The sequence below is a fragment of the Microtus ochrogaster genome, chromosome 21 (assembly GCF_000317375.1).
Source record: "Microtus ochrogaster isolate Prairie Vole_2 chromosome 21, MicOch1.0, whole genome shotgun sequence".
NCBI lineage: Eukaryota > Metazoa > Chordata > Mammalia > Rodentia > Cricetidae > Microtus > Microtus ochrogaster.
In genome coordinates, this window is record NC_022022.1 from 29802433 (window position 1) to 29819366 (window position 16934).

Consider the following 16934-nt stretch of genomic DNA (forward strand, 5'->3'; position numbering starts at 1 on the left):
CAGCCTCTTATTGGCTAGCTCTTACATATTGATCTAACCCATTTCTATTAATCTTTGTAGCACACAAGCTGGCTTACCAAGAATGATCTTAACCTGTGTCTGTCTGCAGTGGGACAATCATGGCGACTCACTGACTCAGCTTCTTTCTCCCAGCATCCTGTTCTATTTTCTCCGCCTACCTGTGGGTTGGCCTATGAAATGGGTCTAGGCAGTTTCTTTATTAATAAGAAATCACTCCCACATCAAAACTTGGTATCATGTGAGGTCTTTCGTGTGAGTCAGGAAACAGAAGTAAGCCCTAGTTTAAAGACTATATGCAGGTTATGCAGGGTAGTTTATGCTGTGTGTGGTATTGCTACAGGATGCTATAAGTTTCCTAAAGCATATGAATTTCAGCTAAACTATATGTGGAAAACAAGCTTAGAGAAAATAAGCTTAGCTTACCTTTAGTTATTGTCTTGAATATTGACTATTATTATCACCGTAAAAAGCTAAGAGGCTCAAAGTATAACAGAATTGTTAGGCAAACTAACGTGTGTAAGAATCAGTATCATTTGAACAACCCAGGTAGACTGTTAGCTAGCTGCCTTTGCTTGTTGTTTTTAGCAACAGCAAATATACTACTGTGTTTTGTTACAATGCAAAATGTCTTAGTAGGAAACTGAAAGTCAATTATAATCTATCATTTTTACCAAAATAAATACTTAATATACAACGTCAACCATTAGCCTGATGTTTGCCATTAGAAACTAGAAGATCACAGATTTTTTTCCCCCAAGTATAACTCATTGGGTATAGTTCATTGGGTATAGTTGACCATTTTTATAAATTTTATACTTGCTTATTCTTGCTCTGAAGTGTTCTAAGGGTGAGGGGATACCCAAAATGTTTTTCTAGTCCTTGGTGAGGATCTGGGGAGGTTTTATTTTCATTATGGTTTTAAGGTTTTTTTTCATATATTTCACCTTTAAATTACTTTAGAAAGTCCAAGTGCCCTTTATTTAAAAGATGATCTACTAAATGTGCTTAGAACTTTGCTAGCTAGTGTGCCGTGTGACTGCTGTGTCTCACTTTGCTAGCTAGTGTGCCGTGTGACTGCTGTGTTCTCATTTGCAAGAACTTGCTGACAGTTATAATGTGAAATTTTGGCATTCTTTTAAGATGTGAAGTATCATTTTCTAAAAGGACTTGTACTTGGATAAATTAAGCCATTTTCACCTCTCATTATTGGTTGATTCAATCTGTAAAACTCAATACATAGCTACAGATGATCATTTTTGTCTCATATAACATACTGTGGCTTTGCCCTGGGGATTTGTGCTTTCTCTAACAGAAAATTCAGGAGCTGGAAACCTCTTTACAAGAAGCTAAAGAAACTGCCATTCATAAGGAGGGTCAGATTGCAAAGATGCAGAAAGAACTAGCAATGTCTAAGGACTTGGTAGCAAAACTCCAGAGCGAAGTTCATGAGTCAAAAAAATGCCTTGAACACACAAAAGCCGAACTACAGATGCTTCAGGTAGGTCAGGCCAGGTTCAGCCTGTTGGGCTTAGCAAATATTCGGATGCTCTATCCCCCTCTTATCACAGCCTCACCACCACACCGGTGTAAGAGCTCAGACTTCAAAAGGAAGTGGCAAAATGAAATGTGGTGGTGTATTTGCATGTAAAATCCTGATTATTTTTAATATACTGGAAAAAAGAATTTCAAAGTCGAATAAGCCGCACATTTTGTCAAAACTCTGTTTAGACTGCCTCAGGCATCAGGGATACTTCAAGCCAGCAGAATTAGCCTGGGTGATGTACCAGGATATGGTTTTGTTCCACCCTGAAGAGAGATCCATAAACTTTTTTCATAGTTTTACTTTTTAAAATTGTTGCTTTGAATCATATTTTTAAATCTGTAGTCTCCAAAAGTGCTTACTTCTATTTTTAAGGGTATTAATTTTATCCTCTGCATACATTCATCTAAGGTAATAGAACATTAACTGAAAAAGAAAGAACATAATTTGAATAAAATCGTGGAAATTTCTTCTTGTATCATTTCAAATTGCTCAGATCAGATAGAAATGAATGTGTTTAAAATCTGAACTATACTAGACCTTTATAGCCATCCTAAGCAGTTGCCTTTTCAGAGATTATAAAGACCACAAAAACTAAAGTAAAATGCTTGAGCCTTAACCAAAAGTAAGAGCGTGTGGAAAGAATGAATTATGATTGAAAATGGGCTGTAAAACAAGAAGCTCACCATATCCCAGTCAGAGCTGAAATGAAGCTGTAGGGATTGTTCCAGAGTCATTTCCTCATTTCTCTTTTTTTAGCTGTTTAATATTTTTAGCTGGGGGGGGAGGGGGGCTAATGCCAGGTGCCTTAGGTGGCCAGAGCCACTGATCCCCTGGAGCAGGAGGTACAGGAGCCTGTGAGTGCCGGGAAGAGCAGATGTGCCCTTAACTGCTGAGCCGCCTCCCTGCCCCTTCCATTATTAATTTCTAAATCTAGTGTGGTTCAGGTCCGAAGCACAGAGGGCTGTTTTTCTAGTGTAAGAATAGTTAACAGAATCACTGAATCTTATATTTTGGTCATGAGCCTAGCCTTTAACCCCTGAGCCATCTCTCCAGCCCCAGAATCGACAAGACTCATTAGCTAGGAACTTGTACTTCAGGCTTTCAATTACTAACACTGAACACTTGGAGGCTGGGGGGCTCGTGAGCATGACTGTGAGCACAGGTGGTGTATTTGCCACACAGTTCTGTTGCTCATTTCTGAATCAGCTTTTCCAATTTTCATTTCCCTGGGGCAAGAATTGTTTAGATACTGTCTTTGTATCATAGCTAAAGACCATCTGAAATTTCTACACTTTTGGCATATATTGAAATTTTCTTATTGGTTTGTTTGAACTTTTAAAACAGTATATAGTCAAACAGATCAGTGAGATAGAACAGAGAGCCTAAAACAGACACACTCAAAAGCAGCCATGTGATGTTTGAGAAAAGGACATCCTCAGTGGAGAGGATGATCCACCAAATATCGATACTGGACACCCGGACATTTCATAAGCCAGGAGTGACAGCGCACATTATAACAGAATAATGAAAATAACCCAGGAGAAAGCACGTGTCACCTTAGTCTAGGCAGTGACTCTTTATATAGAATGAAACACAAACAGATCAGACTCTATTACTGTTCACAAGTTCTGCTCTCCAAAGACTCTGGCCAGAAGAATACGGACAGGGAAAAACTATATTTTATCTGATAAAATCCCGAAATACAAGAAGGAGGAGGAAGGAAAGAAGAGAAAAAGAAAAAAGAAACAGCTCTTATAACAGAAAGGAAATCAAACAATTTGATATGAAATGAGCAAAACTTAGAATGAACTGCACACTCTCAAAAGAAGATCCATGGGCGCATTCTGGTGTGTCTGTACAGTGAGGATAGACTATTACTACTAAAAAGTAATGGGAGGGCTAAGGATGATAGTGGGCCTTCCTGGCTAGCTGGAAGCCCTGGGTTCCATCCCTAGCATTGGTGTCCAGCACATGGAAAATGAGATGGGATTCGGGAGTTCAAAGTCGTCTTCAGCTACATCTTAGATCACCCTGGGACAGAAGGAACATATCACGATTAATAAAAGACTAGACATGGCAAACCTATAGCCAATATCATACTTGAAGGAAAAACGCTCCAGCCATTCCCACTAAGATCAGAGACAGGTATCTTCTCTCTCCACTGTTATTCAGTATAGCTAAAGTAATAAGAAGGAAAGAAAGGGGATATGAATTGGAAAAGAAGTCACTAAGTATCCCTCATGTGATGATGTGATTCTATACACAAAAGACCCCAAGGACTCCATAAAATCTCAGAACTTATAGACACCTTTGGTAAAGTCATGGGATACAAAATTAGCACAAATCAATTGCCTTCCTGTATAACCAAGCTCACAGTAGCCGCCCACAAATAAAAGTGGGACTGAAGCGCATCAAGAATATGAAAAGACTCTGTTTTTAAAAAGCTGGAGGGTGATGGGGGAGATGAAGCGAGTCATGGAAAGACACAACGGCTAAGTGAAAGCCATCTTAGAAGGTCCCTCCTTCTAGAAAGACTTCAGATATGTACTCCGGGGAAGACAAAACTAGGGAACCGTAAAATGATTAGAGTTTGCCAGGAATGGAGAAGGAGAGAGGAAAAAAAGTACAACATGGGTAATCTAAAGGACATAAAAGCATTAGTGTCAGGCAGGGGTGGTGGTACGAACCTTTAGTGCCAGTGCTCAGAGACGTGCAGATCTCTGTAGCGAAGCCATATTGATCTAAATAGTAAGTTCCAGGACCTCCAGGGCTACACAGTGAGGCCCTATCTCAAAAATTAAATAAGGTGCAATATTAGTTCACTTGTAGAAAATGTGCTGTCCTATTTATTGCATCGTTTAGTACTAAGTAAGAAGAAAAGCGACAAGGCCTGTGAGTTTTCCGTGCTTTCAGTTTTTCTGTAAACCTAAATGAAACTCTGAAAATAGAAGAGCCTGCAAAGTGGCTCAGTTGGTAAGGATGCTTGCCAGAGTCTAATCCCCAGAATCAGCAGGGTGGAAGGAGAGAACGGACTTTGCAGGTTGTCCTGTGGCCTGCACCTGCAAGCCATGGCACATGTGTGTGCACCCCACAAAAAAGGAAATAGAGAAAACATTCAAGTATAGTCACGATTTTTTAAAAAGATACATACCTTTGCAGATATGTAAGGTTATATGTACTCCAAGTCAAAGTAAATACCTTTGTTTCACTGGACTGTTCTGATAGAAAACACCGGGAGTTCTGTGGCTCGGGCTTCTGTCTGCTGTGCCCGCACTGCCACTCTGCCTTCCTCTGCCCAGTGTTCCTTGGTTCACTTGTTTCATTCTGTCTCTTATGTGTGAGTGTTTTTCCTGCATGTGTGTCTGTACCACACACTTGCCTGGTGCTGGAGTTACAGTTGTGAGCTGTTCCGAGGGTGCTGGAGGTTAAGCCAGGATCCTTCTCAAGGACAGCTGGGCTTTTAACCCCTGAGCCCTTGCGCCAGCCCCCATCTCATTTCTTTCAACTCTTCTGTTTCATCTGCTAAACTATGTCACATTGTTCATTGGGAAGATTATTTTCTTGAAGAAAGAAACAGTATTTGCTTATATATAGTTTCAGATAAACTTCATGTTAGATATAGGGATATGCCTTCATTATCTTTCATGAAAGGCAACCAAACACTTTAGAGCTGGCAAAAACAGAACTAATCATTGCTTTTCTTTATTTTTCTTCTGTGACAGGACAAAGTTGCTTTAGGAGCTATGCCTTATAAGGAGGAAATTGAGGATCTCAAAATGCAGCTGGTGAAAATTGACCTAGAAAAGAAGGAAAATGCCAAGGAATTTGAGAAGGAGTATGTCTGTCTTTGCCTTTGTTGAACGTGGCTCTAGTCACGTAGCACTTCTTTATAACTCCACAAATATCTTTGCATTTCTTTACTTTTTAGAAAGTAATTTGTAAAAATTTTTATATTTAAAAAAATGTGTAAGCACCCATAGGTTTTAAGCTCATTAAATTGTAATTGCATACGCAAACTGTTAAACAGTTAGGCACAGTTCTGGCTGTGGTGTAACTGGTGGTAAGGTTCTTGCCTAACACACACAAGATCCTTGTTTCAGTCCCCAGTGCTGAAGAAACCAAGCGTGATTCCACTCATTTAGCCGGGTGTCTTTGATGATTCTGCCTCGATTGATAGCTGAATAAAAACTTAAAGGTCATCCTGCAGAAGGAATATTGAGAGCCTTTGCTTTTCTGAGTGTGCACGAGTGTTTTCTTTTAGTATTTAGGACAGTACAGCATATCTTTCTACCAACTTAACTGTGTGTCCTGTTACACATAATAGCATACCTGTAAAATACAGTCAGCATATATTTTCATAGTTTTGGGGATTTTTTTTTTTTCCGAGACAGGGTTTCTCTGTGGCTTTGGAGCCTGTCCTGGAACTAGCTCTGTAGACCAGGCTGGTCTCGAACTCACAGAGATCCGCCTGCCTCTGCCTCCCGGTTTTTTGAGACAGGGTTTCTTTGTGTATCCCTGGCTGTCCTAGAACTCATTTTGTAAACAAGGCTGGCTGGCCTCAAACCCAGAGATTCATGTGTTTAGTGGGACTGAAGGTCTATGCCACAATGCTCAGCACTCTTTTCACAGTTTTTAAGAACAGTGTAATTTTTTTAAAAGATTTATTTATATGTTATGTATGCAGTGTTCTGCCTGCATGTATGCCTGCAGGCCTGAAGAGGGCACCAGATCTTATTACAAATGGTTGTGAGCCACCAAGTAGTTGCTGGGAATTAAACTCTGGAAGACAGCCAGTGCTCTTAACCTCTGAGCCATCTCTCCAGCTCAAGAACAGTATAAGTTTTAAGACAGGCTTATAGTTTACTATTTCTGAATTCTTGAATTGCTGGCTGCTCCTGGGGAGCAGTGCAGAGTTTGACCTTCCGCTTCTGCTGACATCATCTGCAGTGAGGATTTGCTGTCCTGGCAGGATGGGAATTGGTGTTCTGATTTTGTTGTTCTGTTCCTTTTCACTCCCTGGTGAGTTTCTGTTTATGTCACCCCATGGTGAGAGCTCATAGTGTCCAAAAATAATTTTGTTCAGTATATAACTGATGCCTATTATGTTTCTAAAAGTTTGAAATGACTGTTTCTCAGTAGTAAAGCTGGACTGTTCCTATAACTGAACAGAATAGTTGGGTGTAGCCATGAGAGCTGAGCTATATTCCAGGGGCTGACCTGCCTCCGCCCCTGCGTAAGAGTGTTACATCAATGTGGCATATCAAATCAGAAAGTCTTCTATAAAATCACTTGGACCCTTATATATTTTCTCTATTTTATTCTTGTTAGAATTCTTTCTACAAAAGCCACTGTTGACCATCAGAAAGAAGTAATAAGGCTGCTGAGAGAAAACCTCAGAAGAAACCAACAGGCCCAGGATACCTCAAGTAAGTTGAAAAAGACAGATTTTTTTTTTTTTTGTCGTCTCATAAAATACATTCCAACTGCAGTTTGCTCCCCCTCCATCCCTTCGAGTTCCCCACCACTACTACCTCTGTCCCCCAGATCCACTCCTCCTCTTCCTTCAAAAGCGAGCAGGCCTCCCAAGGATATCAACTGAACATGGCATAAAAAGTCACCGTAAGATTAGGTACACACCCTCCTATCAAGGCTGGACTAGTCAACCCAGTAGGAGGGAAAGAGGCCCAAGAGAAAGACAGAGATACTCCCAGTCCCGCCTAGGAGTCCCCAAAGAACACCGAGCTATTTGTGGGACTCCGAACAGTGGGAGCAGGGTGGTCTCTGGTCTCTGGCTGACTCTTGGGAACCTATCTCTCATCCTGGTTGCCTTGCTCAGCCCTAACACGAGGAGATTTACTTAGTCCTACCTCAGCTTGCTATGCCATGCTTTATTGACACCATGGGAGGCCTGTCCCTTTCTGGAAAGAACCGAGTGAATCGAAGGAGGACTGGAGTCTCAGAGGGGAAGTGGGGGAGGGAAACTACAGTTGGGGTATAAAATAAATAATTTTTATACAAACTGAAGGACGTCATACTAAATTCAGTAAACTGGACCCAGAAAGGCATCATAAGTGTTGCTTATGTATGCAGAAAGAGTTGAATACACAGACACAGAAAGTGCGGTGACAGCTACTAGAAACCAGGCCAAAAGGTTCAGGGTTGCAGTTCTGTGTGAGGAAATCTAGTGAGCGTTATGAGAGCTGTAGTTAACAACACTATTGTGTGTTGGAAATTTCTAAGAGAACAGTGTTAGGTGATCCTATCAAAATAAAAGTGACTACTTAGTAAAGTTAAGAGAAAAAAAAAAAAACCCACAAAACTAACAACCGTAACATATATGCAGAGAACCAAGCACAGATCCCATGAGCACAGGCTCCATGATTGCCACTTCACTCTGTGAGGCCTGTGAGCTTAGCAAGAACACATACATCTTAAGGTCCTTTCCATTTAACTCCTCAAGGCGCATACAGGCTGTTCACATGACGTCCAGTACTAAGCCTGCACTGGTCCACCGTTATGTCAGTCATGTTACTCCTAGTATTACAGTACCAAGAGCTTATCCATTGTAGACTCTTGAGGGTGAGTTTCCCTCTTACATAATTAAGGTTTTTACATATTACCGAAGTATTGACTAGTATGAGAATGACTTAACTATCGAGAAAATTTACTTCCCAATTAAAATCAAATACATCCAATCAGGTAATAGCTATATGCATACAACTAAGAAATTAAAATGGCTACATAATAACAGTGAGTAAACGTTAGCCTGTCTGCTCATAAGACTGATAATATACATAATTACATGAAAACCAAAATTTGCCACAGGCATGGTTTAGAGACTGAAGGATCGAATTTCTTCCTGTGTGCTCCTCGCAGCAGCTTTTTTCTCGTGTCTGCCATGTGTTCCATTAGAGGAGTTATATATATATATATATATATACGTATATATGTATATATACGTATATATGTATATGTACATATATACGTATATATGCGTATATATATATAATACTCAGTTGACTGAGTATTACTATCCATAGGTCTGTGGACTTATATCTGGGTCTTCAGTTCTTTTCCACTGATGATCATGTCTGATTTTATACCAATACCATCCCATTTTTGTTACTGTATATTTAGCCCTGTGCTATAATTTGAAATCTGGGAATGTTGATAACTCAGTTCTTTCATTATTCAGGATTGGTTTAGCTATCTCAGATTTTTTGTGTTTCCATATGACAAATTTAAGATTATTTTTTTCAATTTCTACGAAGAATTGTATTGGGATTTTGATGGGGATTGCATTCAATCTATAGATTGTTTTTGGTAGGATGGCCTTCTTCACAATATTAATCCTACTAATTCATGAGTATGGGAGATGTTTCCATCTTCTGATGTCATCTTCAGTGCCTAGCTTTAATGTCTTAAAATTTTTATTATATAAGTCTTTCACTTGTTTGATTAGGGTTATTCTAAGATTTTTTTTTTTTTTAGAAAGTTTACTGATTTTTGTACGTTGGTTTTATATCCTGCTACTTTGCTGAAGTATTTGTCAACTGTAGAAATTTCCTAGTGGATCTTTAGGGTCTTTTATAAATAAAATCATATTATCTGCAAATAAGGACACTTGGACTTTTTCCTTTCCTATTTATATCCCCTTGGTCTCCTTCAGTTGTCTTGTTCCTCTCGGTAAGACCTGTAACACTATATTGAACAGGAGGGGAGAGAGTGGACATCCTTGTCTTGTTCATGATTTCAGTAACAGTTCTGGGATTGTTCTCTTATTCCCCAAGACCATGGCTGTGGGGATGCTGTAGACTCCATTTATTATTTTGAGATATGTCCCTCCTAGTCTAGTCTCTCCAGAACACTTATCGTGAAGGAAGGCTGAATTTCATCAAGGGCCTTTCCTGCATCTAACGAGATGCTCATGGCTGGGATACTGGTGCAGTTCTGATTCTCAGAAATGTCTGCCTGTATTGCACCCGAATGATAAAAATGTACATCACTAATCTCCTAAGATATCCTCTCTGTCTCTTTAATGAACTTTGGTAACCTAATGAATTGTTCAGATAAATAATACCTCCATTTTTATAGCTTTGTTCACAATACTGTCATTGTACTCCCATCTGAAGGTGTATTTAGTTAAGATGTGGAGAACTTGCAATGTACTGGGTGACTTTGGGGCAGTCTCTGCCTGACCTGCAGCAAGGTAGCGGGTGACCAGAACATGAGCCAACTCAGAATGGCTCTGGCTGTAAAAGGCTGCTGTTGCCCAGTTGGGGTGGAGGGTGCAGTGATGTAACCAGCAGGGGCGGACCATAGGGAAAGGAAGACTGGTGGGAAACAGAAAATCAGAGGTAATGTCCAGGAAATGATTTTTTAGTGGCTTGTTGCAGTTTTAATATTTCTTTTTGAACATCAGAGCTAATGAGGATTATCTGTCTGGCTAGACATGGCAGCACAGGGCCTAATTCCAGCATTCAGGAGGAGCGGTACCAGTTCAAGGCCAGCCTGGGCAACACAGAAACACCTACTGTTTTTTGTTTTCTTACAAAAGAAAGAATATCAACCTGTGTGTGTTTGTCTCTTTCAGTTATATCAGAGCCGAGCTCTCAGCTTTCCAGTAAACCCTTAACCTGTGGAGGTGGCAGCGGGATTGTACAAAACACAAAAGCTCTTATTCTGAAAAGTGAATATGTAAGGATGGAAAATGAAATTTCTAAGCTAAAGCAGCAAAATGAACAGCTAATAAAGCAAAAGAATCAATTATTAAGGTAAGTTCTAAGCCCAGGTGTGGTGGTGCATGCCTTTAATCCCAGCACTCTGGAAGCAGAGGCAGACAGATCTCTGAGTTCAAAGCCAGCCTGGTTTACATAGTAAGTTCCTGGACAGCCAGGGCTACCTAATAGAGAGAGCCTGTCTCAAAAAACATAAGAAAACAAATGAACAAAAAAGAAGCCAAACAAACAAAAAAGACAAGTTTTGTTTGCATGACATATCCTGCTTATGCATATATTTTCTACAGTTGTCAACCTTCCACTAATTTGAGAGATGGCAATTTTTAGAGATTGTTTAATAAATGCTTATGTTAAAAGAAATGGAAATAGCCAGGCAGTGATGGCATATGCCTTTAATTCCAACACTCAGGAGGCAGGGACAAGCAGATCTCTGAGTTTGAGGTCAGCCTGGTCTGCAGTGTGAGTTCCAGGACAGCCAGGGCTACACAGAGAAACCCTGTCAAGGGAAAAAGAAAATTAAATGGGAATATACTGGCTCCATTTCACTCATGCTATTCGTTAACTGTGCACACTTGTGGGGCCAGAGGTCAGTGTGAGTGTCTCGCTCGGGTACTTCTCTGGCGTGTTTGAGACCTGGCTGACCAGCTCACCCCAGGGAACTTCGTGCCTCCACCTCCCCAGCACACATTCAGATTTGTACTGTGCAGCCAGCTGTTTCTTTTACTCAGATTCTAGGAATTAAACTTAAGTACGTTACCCACTAAACCATCTTCCCAGCTGTTCTGAACTATTTTTAACTAGGTCAAGAACCAGGAAATGAAGAAGGCTGAGAAAACATCTGTCGCAGTCAGTGAAGCTGTGGCCCACAGAGGACCCCCGAGTCCATTATTGTCCCCATTTACAGACAAATGTAAAGCGTTGCGTTCATTGGCTTCTTCTACCATACAAGAGTAGAGTTTTGTACCGAACACTCTCCTAGTGGCCCAGAAGAAGAAAACCACACATTAAGTCTAAAGGGCTAGCTCAATGGCGGGATGCTCACGCAGCAAGCACAAGGCCTGGCTTCCATCCCCAGCACCGCAAAAATGAGTAAAATATCCAGGGCAAATGGTTTAACAGCTAAATAATCTTTTATATAGAGTAACATTAAGCAAAAACAAAGGGCCAAACACTGTATGACTACAGTCCCAGAACTCAAGAGGCAAAGATATGAAACTCACAAGGCCAAGGCCATTAGAACCTACTGAGACCCTGACTCAGGAAAAAAAAAAAAAAAAAAGCAGCTGTGGGCTATTTAAATTACATTTTGAAGGTGGAATCCAGTCGTGTGTTGATTCAGGGAGATAGAGAAGTAGCAACCGAAAAAGTAAAGAGAAAATAGGATAGATGAAAATATACTGTGTAAAGGTTCAATAAACATTCCATCAACCTAATTACAGCAGCACATAAGCCACTCCGGATGGTATGGATTCATTCAAAAAAACTGGAGTTAAGCTTTGAATTTAAAATTTTTTTTTTTTCTCAAAACTTCATAATCAAAATTTTTTACTGGGCAGTAGTGACACATGCCCTTAATTCCAGCACTCGGGAGGCAGAGACAAGCCGATCACTGAGTTCTAGGCCAGCCTGGTCTACAGAGTGAGTTCCAGAATAGCCAGGGAAACACAGAAACCCTGTCAAAAAAAAAAAAAAAAAAGAACAAACCAATTTTACTTTAACTATTCAATTTATGTAGCACCTTTTCACTTCTGAACCATGGAAGTGTCCAGACAGAAAGCGTTAGGGTGAGATTAAAGAGCAGATGGAACAAGGCACATTTCAGAGTAGAGATTTCAGTAGGGTAGGGTGCTTTTTAGGTCTTTTCCATGTCCACATTTAAGAATTGAATTGTCAGCCAGGCAATGGTAGCACACGCCTTTAATCCCAGCACTCGGGAAGCAGAGACAGGCAGATCTCTGTGAGTCCGAGGCCAGCCTGGTCTGTAAGAGCTAGATCCAGGACAGCCAGGGCTGTTACACAGAGAAACTCTGTCTCAAAAAACCAAAAAGAAGAAGAATTGAATTGTCCCGTCTTTCTGCTTCCATTTAAGTGCTAAATCTCAGCTCTCCAAGGAGCTTAAAGCCTGGAAGGAAAAGGCCCTTGCAAGAGACACCTACAGAGAAGCAGCTCATGAGACCTTGCCAAAGCCCCCAAAAGTGTCTGGGACAGAGTCTAAAAGGAGACAGAACACACCTTCTCAGTGCAGGGAACGGAACTTCCAGGACCCTGTGCCAAAAGACTCACCAAAATCTTGGTTTTTTGATAACCGGTCAAAGTCTCTACCAGCACCTCCTCCGATTCGCTATTTTGATAACTCCAGTTTAGGACTGTGCCCAGGTAGGTGATGCACAGGCTGCTGGGTATCCCTGGGGACAATGGGTGGGGGCCGCTTCTTCTGCTGAGCTGTGAGTCAGTTCCGTTGTCTTGGTTACTTCACGGTTACATGGTGTTTTCCAGACTTGCCGTTCACTGTGTTCCCTGCCTCTTGCTGTCATTGTCACAATTACAAAAGCACCACATCTGACTTCACCCACTCAAGTCTGTGCTCCGAGTCAGACAACTAAATGTTCTGTGCAGTGCATATTTTTGTAGTCCACGTTTATCTGTGAGAGATTCATTCCAGGACCTCAGGACTCTAAAATCCTGAATAACATAAAATACTGTTTACTGGGAGGGGTTTTTTGTTGTTGTTTTGTTTTTGTTTGTTTGTTTGATGTTCATAGAGATTATAGTAAAATTTTCTCTTTTCACTTAAAGGAATTTATACCTCCACGTTCACATGTTCACACTACCAGCATCACTAGTGCTAGTCATGGACTGTTAAATAAGCTCCACCATAGTGTGACAATCCACCCACCCACTGGGGTGACGCTGGTGGGCAGGTAGTGTCTGTCCACAGTGGACAAGGGGTGGGATGGATGGAGGGGGATTTCCACTACACCTAGCAGCACATGGTGTAACATTTTGTTGTTTGTTTTGTTGTTGAGAGTTGGTATTTGGTTTGGGGTTTTTTGTTTCTAGACAGTTTTACTTTGTAACCCAGGCTAGTCTTGAATTTGTAGCAGTTCTGCCTCCCAATTGCTAGGATAGCTACCAAACAATATAGTATTTTTTAGGAACTCTAACTCAGAATTTGAGAGATAGTTCAACAGTTATGAACACTTGCTGCTCTTGCAAGAAGACCAGGGTTCCATTCCCACACCCTGATGGCAACTCACTACTGTGGGTCTCTGAGCCAGGGTATCTAATACTCTTGGCCTCTGAGGGCACCAGGTGAACTCACATAGGGCTAATTTGTTTTTATTTCCTTTGTCAGAGGAACCAGCTGCCGAAGTAGAGAATGTGGATCCCAAGGCAGACCTCCGGCAGCCCTCCTTGGGGAAAGATGGACCTGAGTGCAAAATGCAGTAGCCGGCCGGCCCACCCACAGCCTCCTTCAGAGTGGCCTCCTTCAGAGTATCTACCCTGACCTGACAGTCACTTTGCCATTATAATGAGAAGATGGAGGAACAAGAAACAAATTTATTCCAGTCATTTAAGAGTGGTGATAGCAGTATCTTCTTGTATTTGTGATACTCCCAAAAGTTGGAATATTTTATTTATTTTTATATATTGCAAAGAATAAAGTTCTTAAGAAAATCTCTAGTCTTTCCCTAGCACAAATTAATATAAAGCTTTGCTGTGTGACAACTTTTCCCGGAAAGACGTAGCACGCATGTTTACTGACCCCAGATAGGGAGCCCACGACAGACCAAAGTGTGAATACCGCCTATGACCTCCCCAGCCACAAGTTTCTGTTCTGGCTTACAGCGCTGCAGGAACTCCATCTTGTGGAGCAGGCCTTAACCAGAGCAGGCTGTCAGTCTCCAACAAGCTGCATGGCCCCTCTGGCCCTGTGAAAACTTTCCAGTTCAGTCCCAGCCTCGTTTCTCCATGTCTCGCAGTCACAGCACAGCACGCACATGCATTTCTCCAGGAACAGGGTCTTACTGTCTAGCTTTGACAATAGCTTTATGCTTTGTGAGGCTTAGAGGGCTTGCCTGGCCAACAGTTCACAAGGAGGTAGCCCATCCCTGGCACTGGGGTTTTCATTCAATAACCTTATGGCTTCTGGGGGTGTCCTTTTCCACCTGTTAAGGAACCAGTAGGGTTGTAATGTAGGTGGAAGTTCCATCTTGTCTCTCCGATGGCTTTCCAAATTTGCAAAACACCAGTTAACACTATGTCATTCATTTATAACAAAACCTTTTTCAGATGATGGGCCAGACAAGGCAGTACCCCAAATCATCATCCCATAGCAAATAGGAGGGTTACAAAGATCGCAAGTCTGAAAGTCTGTTGTCATCTTTTCTTGGCAAGTGTCACATGACCCCAGAGGTTCACAACTAAGAAGATGCTACAGCAGGGCGGGGCACAAGCAAGGTGTAACAGAACATGGAAAAGGGCCCATCCATTGGCCCATGTTCGCTTGTGGTGTTCTATCATGGGTGTCTTCTGGGAGCTCCTCAGGGTTTAAAGCCTTCTAGAAGCCCCTAAGCATGCAATTGGCTGTCAACTTTGCCCTTAGAAATTTTAGTTTGACACAAAATCTTGCAGCATTTGTCTTTAAGGAATCCAGACCTGCTGTACTATTTCCTGTCTCCCTGGGTTGCTCCCTCTGTTTACAGAGACCACATGCAGCTCTAAGGCCATCGGAGAAAGCCTTTTCTATTCTCTGCAGCTCCACGCTGGGCCAGCGGGCCAGCCTTTTCCTTATAACTCCTCTCAATAGTTCTATCTGGCCCACTGAGCTAGGGTTCAAACATGGCTTCTCTTATTCCTAGTTCCCTTAATAGCATCAGCCCCTCTGGTCCTCCAGCCCCTGTTTGTGAGGACTGCAGACAGAGATAACAAACGTTCCTAATGGCTCTGATATTTCCTCTCCCTGTAAAATTATGCAGCCTTTGCCTTCAGGAGGGCTGGGTCTTTAATTCCTCAGTCTCCCCTGCCTCTACAGCAGTTGGACGGAGCCTAAGCATTCCCACGACCTCACAAGGCATGCTGTGACTTGCTCTTTCATTGCTTTTTAAGAAAGTCTTTCATAGCTATTACAAATAAAACTGCTATAAATGTAATTGAGCAGGTGTCCTTGTGGTATCATAGAGCATCCTTTGGGTATATGCCAAGAGTGGTATAGCTGGGGCTTGAGGTAGACCAATTCCCTAAGAAACCACCATACTGATTTACAAAGTGACTGTACAAGTTTGCACTCCCACCAGCAAGGGAGGAGTGTTCCTTTTGCTCCACATCTTCCCCAGCATGAGCTGTCATTTGTGGTTTTGATCTTGTCCATTCTGATAATGTAAAATGGAATCTTAGAGTCTTTGATGGATAGCCAGAAACTTGAAACAGCCTAGATGTCCCTCAACTAAAGAAAATGTGGTACATCTACACAATGGAATTACTCAGTTACTCAGCTGTTAAAAACAATGACATAAGGAGATTTCAGGCAAAATACAGAAAGAAAAACTATACTCACAATTGGGCATTATCTGTAAAGGATAATCCACAAACCCAGACAAGCTAAGCAACAAGGAGGGCTCAAAAGGGGACACTTACTACCTTGATATGGGAATCCCCTCTGTAGGCTGTGAATACCATTGGTTAATAAAGAATCTGTCTTGGCCTGGCATGGAATAGAGGTAGGCAGGGAAAACTAAACCGAATGCTGGGAGAAAGAAGGCGGAGTCAGGAGATGCCACGTAGCCACCTCCAGCCACATTATACAGCGCGACAGAGGGACAGAGGGTGGGGAATTAGAGACAAAGACTGGAGATAGAGGAAGAGGGAGAAGGGGACAGAAACAAGGAAACGGAAGCAAGGGTGTTTGTTCCAGAGGACAGAAGACTGCCTCTGGATAGAGAGGAGACAGCTATGGCACATAGGCAAATGGCATTTTGTAAACGTAAAATCCTGTGTTAGGATAAGGTGTTTGACGTTAATGGAGCATGCTAATTAGGTGAGCCAAGGGAGTCTTCTTGCTGCGTTTCAATTCTTTGATAGCTGGACCTTGGTAATCAGCCTCAGGAGGAGGGATTGGCCAAACTAGGGAAGGGACCTTGGGGGCTAGCTTCAGGAATGTAATCTAACAGTTTTTAGCAAGACTGATAGAACTGGGGAGAAGGGCAAGGCCTGCCAGAGCCACAAGCTTGGAGTGGGCTAGTGTCCTTTGTCCTGCTGTTTTGGGGACTGAAAAGACGCACTTCTGCATGGGAACCTTTTCTTCCTTTGAGAGTAGGCCCTGCCGTGCAGCCCAGTTTATCCTTGTAATCTCCTACCGTGGCGTCCCAGGTACAGGGACTACAGACATGCGCCTTGGATTTAAATCTTTAATAAAATTAAGCAAGAGATGCAGAAGCTGGTCTCGGGACTCTCACAGTCATAAAAAGGACGTCTTTCCAAACCCTGCAAGGTTTAGGAGAAGTCATGTTTATTAAAGCAAGGAGCACAGCCAGATGTGAGCTCACGACTGGACGCAGGAAACAGGGCACAGCGATGCCAACCAGCAGGAGCCTTACACAGCCCAGGCAGAACTGAAAAGACAGCTATCAACT

The 16934-nt window shown here is 42.0% G+C and overlaps 1 protein-coding gene across 1 annotated transcript in view; it reads left to right on the top strand.

Annotated features, from left to right (window-relative positions):
• The window catches only part of Cenpe (centromere protein E), a 64020-nt gene extending 50040 nt beyond the window's left edge, over positions 1 to 13980 (top strand). Inside the window, exons 42-47 of the mRNA XM_013349949.1 lie at positions 1334 to 1519; positions 5287 to 5399; positions 6893 to 6990; positions 10158 to 10338; positions 12392 to 12678; positions 13658 to 13980. Coding sequence (XP_013205403.1) covers positions 1334 to 1519; positions 5287 to 5399; positions 6893 to 6990; positions 10158 to 10338; positions 12392 to 12678; positions 13658 to 13752 — 960 coding nt within the window. The 3' untranslated portion in view covers positions 13753 to 13980. The remainder of the gene's footprint in view (positions 1 to 1333; positions 1520 to 5286; positions 5400 to 6892; positions 6991 to 10157; positions 10339 to 12391; positions 12679 to 13657) is intronic.
• The last annotated feature ends 2954 nt before the right edge of the window (positions 13981 to 16934 follow it).